Source organism: Salmo salar, chromosome ssa20 (assembly GCF_905237065.1).
Source record: "Salmo salar chromosome ssa20, Ssal_v3.1, whole genome shotgun sequence".
NCBI classification, from domain to species: Eukaryota; Metazoa; Chordata; class Actinopteri; order Salmoniformes; family Salmonidae; genus Salmo; species Salmo salar.
This window is the reverse complement of record NC_059461.1, coordinates 27,214,442-27,229,154: the sequence shown is the minus strand read 5'-3', so window position 1 is coordinate 27,229,154 and position 14,713 is coordinate 27,214,442. Positions and strand designations below refer to the sequence as shown.

General features: G+C 43.2%; 1 protein-coding gene across 2 annotated transcripts in view; it reads right to left on the bottom strand.

Moving 5' to 3' along the window:
• LOC106580366 (leucine-rich repeat-containing protein 43) overlaps nucleotides 1–14,713 on the bottom strand; it is a 27,666-nt gene extending 12,953 nt beyond the window's left edge. Inside the window, exons 1-8 of one of the 2 annotated variants that reach the window (XM_014161328.2) lie at nucleotides 14,410–14,713; nucleotides 12,193–12,450; nucleotides 11,718–11,828; nucleotides 10,447–10,586; nucleotides 9,400–9,638; nucleotides 4,934–5,097; nucleotides 4,665–4,854; nucleotides 149–288 (exon numbers count right to left, since the gene is read on the bottom strand). In XM_014161328.2, coding sequence (XP_014016803.1) covers nucleotides 149–288; nucleotides 4,665–4,854; nucleotides 4,934–5,097; nucleotides 9,400–9,638; nucleotides 10,447–10,586; nucleotides 11,718–11,828; nucleotides 12,193–12,450; nucleotides 14,410–14,496 — 1,329 coding nt within the window. In that variant the 5' untranslated portion in view covers nucleotides 14,497–14,713. The remainder of the gene's footprint in view (nucleotides 1–148; nucleotides 289–4,664; nucleotides 4,855–4,933; nucleotides 5,098–9,399; nucleotides 9,639–10,446; nucleotides 10,587–11,717; nucleotides 11,829–12,192; nucleotides 12,451–14,409) is intronic. The other variant, XM_014161327.2, reaches the window with a different exon arrangement.

Sequence of the window (14,713 nt, the reverse complement as noted above, 5' to 3'; positions counted from 1 at the left end):
AGTCAGATAACAATAACTCAATCCTCACAAGACATCCATGCATCAACCTAAACATAAATCTATGCATCTAGAGTACTCAGTATGTGGGTGTGGGAGTATGTGAACTGTCTTTGTTTGCATGGTGCAGAGCGTCTATTTTGTTCTGTACCTTCTCCTCCTCCACAGTCAACCAGAGCCCACGAAGGACAAAGGACTTGAAGGACCCCAGGTCACCAACACTATGCACACTTGTGTGGTCATAGTCCATGGACTCTGCCCATGCCAGCTTATGTGTGCTGTTCATTATCACTGCAAAATGGGGGCAGTGAGAGAGAGAGAGAGAGAGAGAGAGAAATAGTTGTTACTAACTAAAGACACAGAATGATTTTATAGATGACAGAGGATGAGATCAGTGAAAGCTCAATCAGGCGATGGAGGTTTCAAGAATCACCTAGTGGAATCGAATTAAAAGGCATCCTAAGCACGGTCCTGCGTCCCTCAAATATTAATCTAGGGATAGTGTGAGATTTTGGTAATAATTTTCTACTTACCCAGAGTCAGATGAACTCATGGATAGTAGTTTTGTGTCTGTGCGTGCAGTTTGAAGGTAGTTGAGCAAGCCATGCAAACTAGCATTATCGCAATGACTGGAAGTCTATCTTCACATCACAGGGCTTTCTGTAAAGCTTGTATTAAAATTGGAGGAAATACAACTCCTCTGAAGGTAAGAAAACAAGATTCAGTTAACATTTCTGAAACAATATCCCTTAACAACTCTGCATAGTGTTCTCTGATACTTGGCAAAAGTTTTATCATCATGATCAGACTACCTTAATTTATGATGAGAACCTGAAATACAGGAAGCCTAGTGCTCAGGAAGCCTTCTGTGTGGTAGTTAAAGTACTCATACCCTTTGACACATTTTGTTGTGTTACAGCCTACATATACGGAAGGAATTTTTTTTAATGAAATGTATACATTCACTACTGTAAGTCGCTCTGCTAAATGACTAAAAATGTAAATGTAAATATATTTAATCCATTTTATTTTTCTCTCACCCATATACACACACACACACAATACCCCATAATGACACAGTGAAAACATGTTTAGAATCTTTTGCATATTTATTGAAAATGAAATACAGAAATATTTCATATACATACACCATTGTAGAAGCACCTTTGGCGGCGATTACAGTTTTGAGTCATCTTGGGTATGTGTAACCGATGTGAAATGGCTAGCTAGTTAGCGGGGTGCGCACTAATAGCGTTTCAATCGGTGACGTCACTCGCTCTGAGACATTGAAGTAGTTGTTCCCCTTGCTCTGCAAGGGCCGCGGCTTTTGCGGCGCGATGGGTAACGATGCTTCGAGGGTGACTGTTGTCAATGTGTGCAGAGGGTCCCTGGTTCGAGCCAAGGTAGGGGCGAGGAGAGGGATGGAAGCTAAACTGTTACATTGATGCTGTTGACCCGGATCACTGGTTGCTGCGGAAAAGGAGGAAGTCAAAAGGGGGGTGAGTGTAACCGATGTGAAATGGCTAGCTAGTTAGCGGGGTGTGCACTAATAGCGTTTCAAATCGGTGACGTCACTCGCTCTGAGACCTTGAAGTAGTTGTTCCCCTTGCTCTGCAAGGGCCGCGGCTTTTGTGGTGTGATCTGTAACGATGCTTCGAGGGTGACTGTTGTCAATGTGTGTAGAGGGTCCCTGGTTCGAGCCCAGGTAGGGGCGAGGAGAGGGACGGAAGCTAAACTGTTACAGTGGGGGAAAAAAGTATTTGATCCCCTGCTGATTTTGTACGTTTTCCCACTGATAGAGAAATGATCAGTCTATAATTTTAATGGTAGGTTAATTTGAACAGTGAGAGACAGAATAACAACAAAAATATCCAGAAAAACACATGTCAAAAATGTTATAAATTGATTTGCATTTTAATGAGGGAAATAAGTATTTGACCCCCTCTCAATCAGAAAGATTTCTGGCTCCCAGGTGTCTTTTATACAGGTAACGAGCTGAGATTAGGAGCACACTCTTAAAGGGAGTGCTCCTAACCGCAGCTTGTTACCTGTAAAAAAGACACCTGTCCACAGAAGCAATTAATCAATCAGATTCCAAACTCTCCACCATGGCCAAGACCAAAGAGCTCTCCAAGGATGTCAGGGACAAGATTGTAGACCTACACAAGGCTGGAATGGGCTACAAGACCATCACCAAGCAGCTTGGTGAGAAGGTGACAACATTTGGTGCGATTATTCGCAAATGGAAGAAACACAAAAGAACTGTCAATATTCCTCGGCCTGGGGCTCCATACAAGATCTCACCTCGTGGGGTTGCAATGATCATGAGAACGGTGAGGAATCAGCCCAGAACTACACGGGAGGATCTTGTCAATGATCTCAAGGCAGCTGGGACCATAGTCACCAAGAAAACAATTGGTAACACACTACGCCGTGAATGACTGAAATCCTGCAGCGCCTGCAAGGTCCCCCTGCTCAAGAATACATATACATGCCCGTCTGAAGTTTGCCAATGAACATCTGAATGATTCAGAGGACAACTGGTGAAAGTGTTGTGGTCAGATGAGACCAAAATGGAGCTCTTTGGCATCAACTCAACTCGCCGTGTTTGGAGGAGGAGGAATGCTGCCTATGACCCCAAGAACACCTCCACCGTCAAACATGGAGGTGGAAACATTATGCTTTGGGGGTGTTTTTCGGCTAAGGGGACAGGACAACTTCACCGCATCAAAGGGACGATGGACGGGGCCATGTACCGTCAAATCTTGGGTGAGAACATCCTTCCCTCAGCCAGGGCATTGAAAATGGGTCGTGGAGGGGTATTCCAGCATGACAATGACCCAAAACACACGGCCAAGGCAACAAAGGAGTGGCTCAAGAAGAAGCACATTAAGGTCCTGGAGTGGCCTAGCCAGTCTCCAGACCTTAATCCCATAGAAAATCTGTGGAGGGAGCTGAAGGTTCGAGTTGCCAAACGTCAGCCTCGAAACCTTAATGACTTGGAGAAGATCTGCAAAGAGGAGTGGGACAAAATCCATCCTGAGATGTGTGCAAACCTGGTGGCAAACTACAAGAAATGTCTTATCCCTGTGATTGCCAACAAGGGTTTTGCCACCAAGTACTAAGTCATGTTTTGCAGAGGGGTCAAATACTTATTTCCCTCATTAAAATACAAATCATTTTATAACATTTTTGACATGCATTTTCTGGATTTTTTTGTTGTCATTCTGTCTCTCACTGTTCAAATAAACCTACCATTAAAATTATAGACTGATCATTTCTTTGTAAGTGGGCAAACGTACAAAATCAGCAGGGGATCAAATACTTTTTCCCCCCACTGTACATTTGGATCAGCTTTGCACATCTGGATTTTGAGATTTTCTCAAGCTCTGTGACGTTAAATAGGGCGCAACAATCATCAAGTCTTTTCACAGATTTACAATGGGATTCACGTCTGGGTTTTGGCTGGGCCACTCAAGGACTTTCACATTCTTATTCACATTCTCAAAGCAATTACAGCATTGCTTTGGCTGTATGCTTGGGCTCATTGTCCTGTTGGAACGTAAATCTTTGCCCCAGTCTAAATTGGTTTGCACTCTGAAGCAGGTTCTCATCAAGAATTTGCCTGTATTTGGCTCCATTCATTGTTTCTTCTATCCTTACCAGTCCCTGCCGCTGAAAAGCATCCCCATATCATGATACTGCCACCACCATGCTTCACTGTAGGGATGGTGTTCGTCGGGTGATGTGCTGTGCCTGGTTTTCTCCAGACATAGCGCTTTGCATTCAGGCCAAAAGGTTCCATTTTTGTCTCATCAGACCACAGAATCATTTGCCTTAAGATCTGAGATCTTCACATACCTTTTTGCAAACTCCAGGCGTGCGGTCATGTGCCTTTTTCTCAGGAGTGGCTTCCATCTAGCCACTCTCCCATAAAGCCCAGATTGGTGAAGTGCCGTAGAGACATTTCCTTCAGGCAGGTTCTCCTATCTCAGCCAAGGAACTCTGTAGTTTTGTCAGAATGGTCATTGGGTTCTTGGTCACCTCCCTGACCAAGGTTCTTCTTGCCCATTTGCTCAGAAGGCCAGCTCTAGGCAGAGTCTGGGTAGTTCCATATTTTTTCAATTTCTTAATGATGGAGACCACTGTGTTCTTGGAAACTTTCAACACTCTAGAAATTGTTTTATACCCTTCCCCAGATATATGACCACAAGTCTATCTCGGCACTCTTTGGACAGTTCCTTGGACTTCATGGTATAGTTTGGCTCTGACATGCACTGTCAACTGTGGGACCTTATATAGACAGGTGTGTTTCTTTATAAATCATGTCCAAATAATTGAATTAGCTACAGGTGGACTCCAATCAAGTTGAAGTGACATCTCAAGGATGATCAAAGGAAATTGGATGCACCTGAGCTCAATTTGGAGTGTCATAGCAAAAGGGTTTGAATACATATGTAAATGAATTATTTCTGTATTTCATTTTCAATAAATTTGCAAAGATTTCAAAAAATATGTTTTCACTTTGTCATTATGGGTTGTTGTGTGTAGATGGGTGAGAGAAAAAAAATCAGTTTAATTCATTATGAATTCAGGCTGTAACACAACAAAATGCGGAATAAGTCAAGGAGTATGAATACTTTCTGAAAGCACTGAAAGTTGCTTACCATCAATGGAACAATGGTTCGTTTCCAAACTCTCCATTGTCCTGGCTGTGGTGTCTGGTTTTGGAGTGTTGGTTGTTTCCTCCTCACAGTTCTCTTTTGGTGTCTGATAGATACCAACGATGCCCCCATCCATCTTCTCCGCTATGGGTGCCATTGGATCAGATGTGGATGCAGTGTCACTGCCAGCCTGCTGTGACCAATCAATAACTAGATTGTAATATGACAATCAATTAAGTTGAATGACTAAACAGAAAAATGGGATATCATGCCTTGTTGCCAGGGGGTGATTGGCTGAGGAACTCATAGTTGACAAAGTAGCTGTAGCTGACCACAGGGAACTCAGGGACACTCTCATCCACAGTCAGCAGTGGGTCCGGGACACCCCTGATCCTTCGCACTGTCACTGTTGCCATGGCCTGGTCCACTATCTGGTCTGTGGATGGAACATAACCATCTTACTCTTCAAAAGCAGGCTGATACATTTTCCCAAGGTGATTTTATTTGGCCCCCCAAGTTTTATTATTTGACTTGTTGGACATAAAAGACTGTAAAAACACCAGCAAATCAGCTCCAAGTGATTTCATTTTTGTAAATCTGTTCCAAAGTATTCCCACACGCATAATACAGAGATACAGTTGTCACGATAATTTCTAGTTCCAATGATATTAACTCAACTCACTATAAGCTTTGACCAATTCCCCAGAGGTTGTTAAGGCCCTGGTTAATAGAAGAATTTGACAAAGTCCCAGGAGTCTGCAAAAGGTTAGTTCTTTATTCAGAGAGCTCTAAAAAAAATGATACAATGCACATATCCTTTTATACCTCACATTCGGTCAGACCATACCCCTTATAAATGCCCCTCCTCTTCTCTAACACTGTCAATGCTGTTTACAAGTCTTCTCCAACACATACATTGCTTATCATATCCTGCCACATGTCACATAATCTACTGCAAGCCTAACGGTTTCTCCCCTCCCTGGGTGGGGAGACCTCCTTCGTGTTATCAGTTTCACAGTGGTCACAAGTTGTCTGTCACAAGTTGTCTGTTAACAGTTTCTCTTTTCCTTGAATGTCTCACTTACATTGCTAAATAGTAAAGTCTTAACTTGTCCTATGCACACACATTAGAGAATTACAGTCTTATAATTCTAATTCTTTACACAGTTATACATTTCAGGGTGGAATCCTTTAGTCATTACCTTAAAGATATAAATTCCATTATCAACAGTTGAAGTCGGAAGTTTACATGCACTTAGGTTGGAGTCATTAAATCTCGTTTTTCAACCACTCCACAAATTTCTTGTTAAACAAACTATAGTTTTGGCAATTCAGTTAGGACATCTACTGTGTGCATGACACAAGTAATTTTTCCAACAATTGTTTACAGACATATTATTTAACTTATTTCAACTCAGTGCCTCTTTGCTTGACATCATGGAAAATCAAAAGAAATCAGCCAAGACCTCAAAAAAATTGTAGACAAGTCTAGTTCATCCTAGAGCAATTTCCTAGAGCATCCTAGAGCAATTTCCAAACGCCTGAAGGTACCACGTTCATCTGTACGAACAATAGTATGCAAGTATAAACACCATGGGACCACACAGCCGTCATACCGCTCAGGAAGGAGACGTGTTTTATCTCCTAGAGATGAATGTACTTTGGTGCGAAAAGTTTTAATCAATCCCAGAACAACAGCAAAGGACCTTGTGAAGAGAGGAAACCGGTACAAAAGTATCTATATCCACAGTAAAACGAGTCCTATATCGACATAACCTGAAAGGCCGCCCAGCAAGGAAGAAGCCACTGCTCCAACACTGCCATAAAAAGCCAGACTACGGTTTGCAACTGCACATGGGGACAAAGATCATACTTTTTGGAGAAATGTCCTCTGGTCTGATGAAACAAAAATAGAACTGTTTGGCCATAATGACCATCGTTATGTTTGGAGGAAAAAGGAGGAGGCTTGCAAGCCGAAGAACACCATCCCAACCGTGAAGCACTGGGGTGGAAGCATCATGTTGTGGCGGTGCTTTGCTGCAGGAGGGACTGGTGCGCTTCACAAAATAGATGGCATCATGAGGAAAACTATGTGGATATATTGAAGCAACATCTCAAGACATCAGTCAGGAAGTTAAAGCTTGGTCGCAAGTGGGTCTTCCAAATGGACAATGACTCCAAGCATACTTCCAAAGTTGTGGCAAAATGGCTTAAGGACAACAAAGTCAAGGTATTGGAGTTGCCATCACAAAGCCCTGACCTCAATCCCATAGAAAATGTGTGGGCAGAACTGAAAAAGCGAGCAAGGAGGCCTACAAACCTGACTCGATTACACCAGCTCTGTCAGGAGGAATGGGCCAAAATTCACCCAACTTATTGTGGGAAGCTTGTGGAAGGCTACCCGAAACATTTGACCTAAGTTAAACAATTTAAAGGCAATGCTACCAAATACTAATTGAGTGTATGTAAACTTCTGACCCACTGGGAATATGATGAAAGAAATAAAAGCTGAAATAAATCATTCTCTCTACTATTATTCTGACATTTCACATTCTTAAAATAAAGTGGTGATCCTAACTGACCTAAGACAGGGAATGTTTGCTAGGATTGAATGTCAGGAATTGTGAAAAACTGAGTTTAAATGTATTTGGTTAAGGTGTATGTAAACTTCCGACTTCAACTGTATATAGTGCCTTCAGATAGTATTCACACCCCTTGACTTTTTCCACATTTTGTTGTGTTAACAGCTTGAATTTAAAATTTATTACATTTAAATTGTGTCACTAGCTTACACACAATACCCCATAATGTCAAAGTGGAATGACGTTTTTACACATTTTTACAAATTAATAAAAAATGTAAAGCTGAAATGTCTTGAGTCAATAAGTATTCAACCCCTTTGTTATGGCAAGTCTACATACGTTTAAGGGTAAACATGTGACTAAGTCACATAATAAGTTGCACGGACTCACTATGTGTGCAATAATAGTGTTAAACATGATTTTTGATTGACTACTCCATACATACAATTATCTGTAAGGTCCCTCAGTCAAGCAGTGAATTTCAAACACAGATTCAACCGCAAAAACAGGGAGGTTTTCCTATGCCTTACAAAGAAGGGCATCTATTGAATTTCATCCATTGAATATCCCTTTGAGCATGGTGAAGTTATTAATTACACTTTCGGTGGTGTATCAATACACCCAGTCACTACAAAGATACAGGCGTCCTTCCTAACTCAGTTGCCGAAGAGGAAGGAAACCACTCAGATTTCACTATGAGGCCAATGGTGGCTTTAAAACAGTTACAGACTTTAATGGCTGTGCTAGGAGAAAACTGAGGATGGATCAACAACATTGTATTTACTCCACAATACTAACCTAAATGACAGAGTGAAAAGAAGGAAGCCTGTACAGAATACAAATATTCCAAAACACGTTTGCAATAAGGCACAAAAGTAAAACTGCAAAAGAAATTAACTTTATGTCCTAGGGCAAATCCAACAGATCACTGGGTACCACTCTTCATATTTTCAAGCATAGTGGTGGCTGCATCATGTTATGGGTATGCTTGTCATCGGCAAGGACTAAGGAGTTTTTTTGGATGAAAAAAAAAACGGAATAGAGCTAAGCACAGGCAAAATCCTAGAGGAAAACCTGGTTCAGTCTGCTTTCCAACAGACACTGGGAGAGAAATTCACCTTCCAGCAAGACAAATTCACCTTCCAGCAAGACAATAACCTAAAACACAAGGTCAAATAAACACTGGAGCTGCTTACCAAGACGATATTGAATGTTCCTGAGTGGCCTAGTTGCAGTTTTGACTTATATCGGCTTGAAAATCTATGGCAAGACTTGAAAATGGCTGTCAAGCAATGATCAACAACCAAATTGACAGAGCTTGAATAATTTTCTTAAGAATAATGTGCGAATATTGTACAATCCAGTTGTTCAAATCTCTTCTGGACTTACCCAAAAAGACTAACATGTACTGACTAACATGTCTTGATTCGGGGATGTGAATACTTATGTATACTCTGAATTTCATTTTCAAAAATGTCTAAAACCCTGTTTTCACTTTGTCATTATGCCGTATTGTGTGAAGATGGGTGAGAAAAAATCTATTTAATCTCAGGCTGTAATGTCTTTTGAATTCAGTCTGTAACCCAACAAAATGTCAAATAAGTAAAGCGGTATGAATACTTTCTGAAGGCACTGTATGTGATCGGCTGAATCTAATTGATTTTTTAGCTAGGGTACTTGGCTCTCATTGATGATGAAATGCACAGGCCTAACAGAGTGATGAGAACACTGCTGGGAAATGCCTGAGATAAAAAGGAAGATAATAACTGGTTTAGTGAGTAGAATGTTCTGTCAATAATCACTGTAAGGCAGGCTCCTTCAATATGAAAATACACTATGTGTCCACATCATTGAACAGGTAAGGGGTGCTGATTCATACCTGGCGAATCCGATGTACAATCAGATCAACTATCATTACAACTGCCAGGTCGCAGTTGTAAATGAGAACTTGTTCTCAACTGGACTACCTGGTTAAATAAAGGTGAAATAAAAAACTAAAAAAATAATTCTTGTGATTAGCGCATTGTTACGTCAGGTCCTACACTCCTACACAACGCTCCTACACAACGCTCATCCCTCAACCGATCAGCGCAGACGTAGTCGTCACACTATATAATGTAAGACAGTGGTGATAGTGTGGTGATTGATAGCTTAACCTCTCATCTTGGCCAGGCCTTCAAAGCGATGGTGATCATCCGGTGTGACCCGTGTGGCATCCAGGTAGAGCAGCCGCGGGAGGCTGTCGAGGATGAAGCCTGGGTAGGAAGGGGTGAGGGTAAGGGGGTTGCCCTCCAGCACCAAGGTCCTCAGGCTAGGCAGGGTGGCCAGGGCATCCACAAGGGCCCGCTGTCCTTGGAAGCCAGACCAGCTCAGGTCCAGAGATACCAGCCGCGGCCTGAAGAGGGAGTCAGAATGCAAGGGCTGAGCTGACAACTGGTGAGAGGAAGCTGTGGAACTACCTCTGTATGTATGGGATCTGCCTTTTCATCACTCATAACAATGTTTGATTGACCACACAAACAACCTGAACAGCAATGGTAAAAAAAAAGTATGTTTCTCATATTGGGAATAGATGGTATAGCAACTAAATAAATATACATGATAGCTAGTTAATATTTTTTATGAAAATAGTATTTTAGTAACTATAATATGTTGTGGCCCTAATCGATGGGCGACAGGTAGGTTTCGGGTAGAGCGTTGGGCCAGTAACCAAAAGGTAAAAATCAGTCGTTCTGATCAAGGCTGTTAACACACTGTTCCCTGGGCGCCGATGACATGGATGTCGATTAAGGCAGCCCCCCGCCCCTCTCTGATTCAGAGGGGTTGGGTTAAATGTGGAAGACACATTTCAGTTGAATGCATTCAGTTGTACAACTGACTAGGTATCCCCCTTTCCTAAGATCTTCCGTTTCACCCGCAAAGGTTACTTTTGTTAGAACTTTTATTTTATTATTTTATGATGTGCATAACTTTGTTACTTGAATTGAAAAGCGCTATACAATTAAAGTCGCTCTGGATAAGAGCGTCTGCTAAATGACTTAAATGTAAATGTAAAGTTATTATTATTCACATGACCGCTAAGACATGTAACGTCCCTTCCTATTAATGCTAGAGTCTGTTGTCATCTGCTGGTGATTGTGAGCAAGTGCAGATGAGTATTGAAATTGTACTGCTTGTCACTTGCCCTGTGTGTGAGCACTTACCATAGAGTTCCAGTGAGGTACTGGATGTCTGCGGGGGAACCCAGCCTGTTGCAGCCCAGACCCAGATGCTGAAGGCAGGGTAGAGGCTGGCTGCTGAGACCTTTAAGGCTGGAAACCTGGTTGGCGTAGAGCTCCAAAACCTTTCAAACGAACGCATAAAATGCATTGAATTGAAGGACTGTGCAGTGATATCAAAGACGATCACTATATGCATCAGTGTTCATAAAACATCCCAATGATATTAAAAGTTATAACCCTAACCCCGACCCTACTCCTTACCCTAAATTCATGTCCACACCCCGGCTCAACCCTAACCCATCCTAGCTTCATGTCCACATCCCGGCTCAACCCTAACCCACCCTAGCTTCATGTCCACACCCCGGCTCAACCCTAACCCTAACCCACCCTAGCTTCATGTCCACACCCCGGCTCAACCCTAACCCTAACCCACCCTAGCTTCATGTCCACACCCCGGCTCAACCCTAACCCTAACCCATCCTAGCTTCATGTCCACACCCCGGCTCAACCCTAACCCTAACCCACCCTAGCTTCATGTCCACATCCCGGTTCAACCCTAACCCACCCTAGCTTCATGTCCACACCCCGGCTCAACCCTAACCCATCCTAGGTTCATGTCCACATCCCGGTTCAACCCTAACCCACCCTAGATTCATGTCCACACCCCGGCTCAACCCTAACCCTAACCCATCCTAGCTTCATGTCCACACCCCGGCTCAACCCTAACCCTAACCCACCCTAGATTCATGTCCACACCCCGGCTCAACCCTAACCCATCCTAGCTTCATGTCCACACCCCGGCTCAACCCTAACCCTAACCCACCCTAGCTTCATGTCTACACCCCGGCTCAACCCTAACCCTAACCCACCCTAGCTTCATGTCCACACCCCGGCTCAACCCTAACCCTAACCCATCCTACCTTCATGTCCACACCCCGGCTCAACCCTAACCCTAACCCATCCTAGCTTCATGTCCACACCCCGGCTCAACCCTAACCCATCCTAGCTTCATGTCCACATCCCGGTTCAACCCTAACCCACCCTAGATTCATGTCCACACCCCGGCTCAACCCTAACCCTAACCCATCCTAGATTCATGTCCACACCCCGGCTCAACCCTAACTCCACAGAATCACTCCTCCTACTATAGTTCAGTGCACATGAATGGCGCTCTGAGTGTCCCTGTGGTGGGATTCAATGAGACATGGGTTGATGTGTCACAGCCCCTCCTCTCCCTGTGTTGTGTGACTCACTTGTAAAGTGCAGGGCAGGTACTCTGCTTGTAGTTCAGAAATTTTGTTGGCACTCAGCACTAACTCTCTTAGATTGGAGAACCTGAGCAAGCCATCATCAACTATGGAGACCTGATGAACACACAAAGACCCATTCACTGACAGTATGAATTCACATTCAAATAGATAGGAACATATGGGGGACGGTCTTCCTCTATATAGCTGGTCTTTTCCTGAAAATGCGAGACGACACTGCTGGGACTTATCAAATAATGCATTCATCACACATTGTTTTCGTATTGTGCCTGTCCTGCTCAAAGTGATGGCACGTCTTACTATAATTGCCGATTACTGTACAAAATAAAATGTTGGATGAATTGTTTATTTCAGTAGGACAGGTATATAAAGGCTGGTAATATAAACTGGAGACAAAAGATTGCTCAACATATGAATCAAGGCTTGTGAGCATTGGCTATCAGACAGCTAAGATACTCACACCCTTGTCTACAATACGTAGGGTGTTGAAGTGGCTGAATATGAAGTTGCCATGGAGAAGTTCAGGTTTTCGCACGGACAGCTCTCTCAGGGTTGGGGCTTGGGGGCTCCATGACCCCTCATGTCGCCATGGGGACAGTGGACTGGTCAAGTGCTCCATAAGGGCCTCCTCCTCCTCCTTGGCTGCACCTTCTCTCCCCTCGTCCTGCTCGCTGTAGCCCCAACTCTGTTCCTCAAAGATACTCCCTCTGGATTTGCTCTAAACACAACAGCACAGGAACATGCCGTTGAGGTAAAAAGCATTCCATTTCTGTTAATCAATGGTATTTTGTACCACCTCATTCATATCCACTACTTTGTACATGAAAAGAGTTGGAAACCACCACCAAGAGGTGACCTTGCTCGCTGGATGGCACCATCAAGAGCCATGTACTATATATACAGTGAGGGAAAAAAGTATTTGATCCCCTGCTGATTTTGTACATTTGCCCACTGACAAAGAAATTATCAGTCTATAATTTTAATGGTAGGTTTATTTGAACAGTGAGAGACAGAATAACAACAAAAAAATCCAGACAAACGCATGTAAAAAATGTTATAAATTGATTTGCATTTTAATGAGGGAAATAAGTATTTGACCCCCTCTCAATCAGAAAGATTTCTGGTTCCCAGGTGTCTTTTATACAGGTAACGAGCTGAGATTAGGAGCACACTCTTAAAGGGAGTGCTCCTAATCTCAGCTTGTTACCTGTATAAAAAACACCTGTCCACAGAAGCAATCAATCAATCAGATTCCAAACTCTCCACCATGGCTAAGACCAAAGAGCTCTCCAAGGATGTCAGGGACAAGATTGTAGACCTACACAAGGCTGGAATGGGCTACAAGACCATCACCAAGCAGCTTGGTGAGAAGGTGACAACAGTTGGTGCGATTATTCGCAAATGGAAGAAACACAAAAGAACTGTCAATCTCCCTCGGCCTGGGGCTCCATGCAAGATCTCACCTCATGGAGTTGCAATGATCATGAGAACGGTGAGGAATCAGCCCAGAACTACACGGGAGGATCTTGTCAATGATCTTAAGGCAGCTGGGACCATAGTCACCAAGAAAACAATTGGTAACACACTACTTCGTGAAGGATTTGAAATCCTGCAGCGCTCGCAAGGTCCCCCTTCTCAAGAAAGCACATATACATGCCCGTCTGAAGTTTGCCAATGAACATCTGAATGATTCAGAGGACAACTGGGTGAAAGTGTTGTGGTCAGATGAGACCAAAATGGAGCTCTTTAGCATCAACTCAACTGACTGTGTTTGGAGGAGGAGGAATGCTGCCTATGACCCCAAGAATACCATCCCCACCGTCAAACATGGAGGTGGAAAAAATGCTTTGGGGGTGTTTTTCTGCTAAGGGGACAGGACAACTTCTCCGCATCAAAGGGGCGATGGACGGGGCCATGTACCGTCATATCTTGGGTGAGAACCTCCTTCCCTCAGCCAGGGCACTGAAAATGGGTCGTGGATGGGTATTCCAGCATGACAATGACCCAAAACACACGGCCGAGGCAACAAAGGAGTGGCTCAAGAAGAAGCACATTAAGGTCCTGGAGTGGCCTAGCCAGTCTCCAGACCTTAATCCCATAGAAAATCTGTGGAGGGAGCTGAAGGTTCGAGTTGCCAAACATCAGCCTCAAAACCTTAATAACTTGGAGAAGATCTGCAAAGAGGAGTGGGACAAAATCCCTCCTGAGATGTGTGCAAACCTGGTGGCCAACTACAAGAAACGTCTGACCTCTGTGATTGCCAACAAGGATTTTGCCACCAAGTACTAAATCATGTTTTGCAGAGGGGTCAAATACTTATTTCCCTCATTAAAATGCAAATCATTTTATAACATTTTTGACATGCGTTTTTCTGGATTTTTTTGTTGTTATTCTGTCTTTCACTGTTCAAATAAACCTACCATTAAAATTATAGACTGATCATTTCTTTGTCAGTGGGCAAATGTACAAAATCAGCAGGGGATCAAATACTTTTTTCCCCTCACTGTGTATATATATATATATATATATATATATAGCTCTGGCCCCATCCATTCCATTCCATTGAGACTTTGGGATCTTTGAGTGAAATCACACAAGTTTGTCTGCCCTCTTTTGCACCAACCTGATCTGATGTGTGGCCAAAAAAGCTTCATACATAAATGGCTTGTGGACTCACCCAACAGCCATGCCCACATGGAAAGTCCTTCAGGCAGAGGCTACGAAGCTGCTCCTCCACAGCCAAAGAAAGTGTCCGAGAGCCCATACTAAAGGATTAGGGTTGTAGATAAAGAAAAAATAACAGACCCATTAAAGGGAAAATCAATCCCATAAAATGGTGTGAGAGCCACTGCATCAAACTAATTTACTTTTGGGTTTTTGGTAGAATTATGGCTTTGTTTTTCTTGTTTTTTCAAGGCCCTGTTGCTTGTTTACAATCAATTGGCTGCATTTGGCTGTGGAGCCTTCTGAAAGGTTGCCTG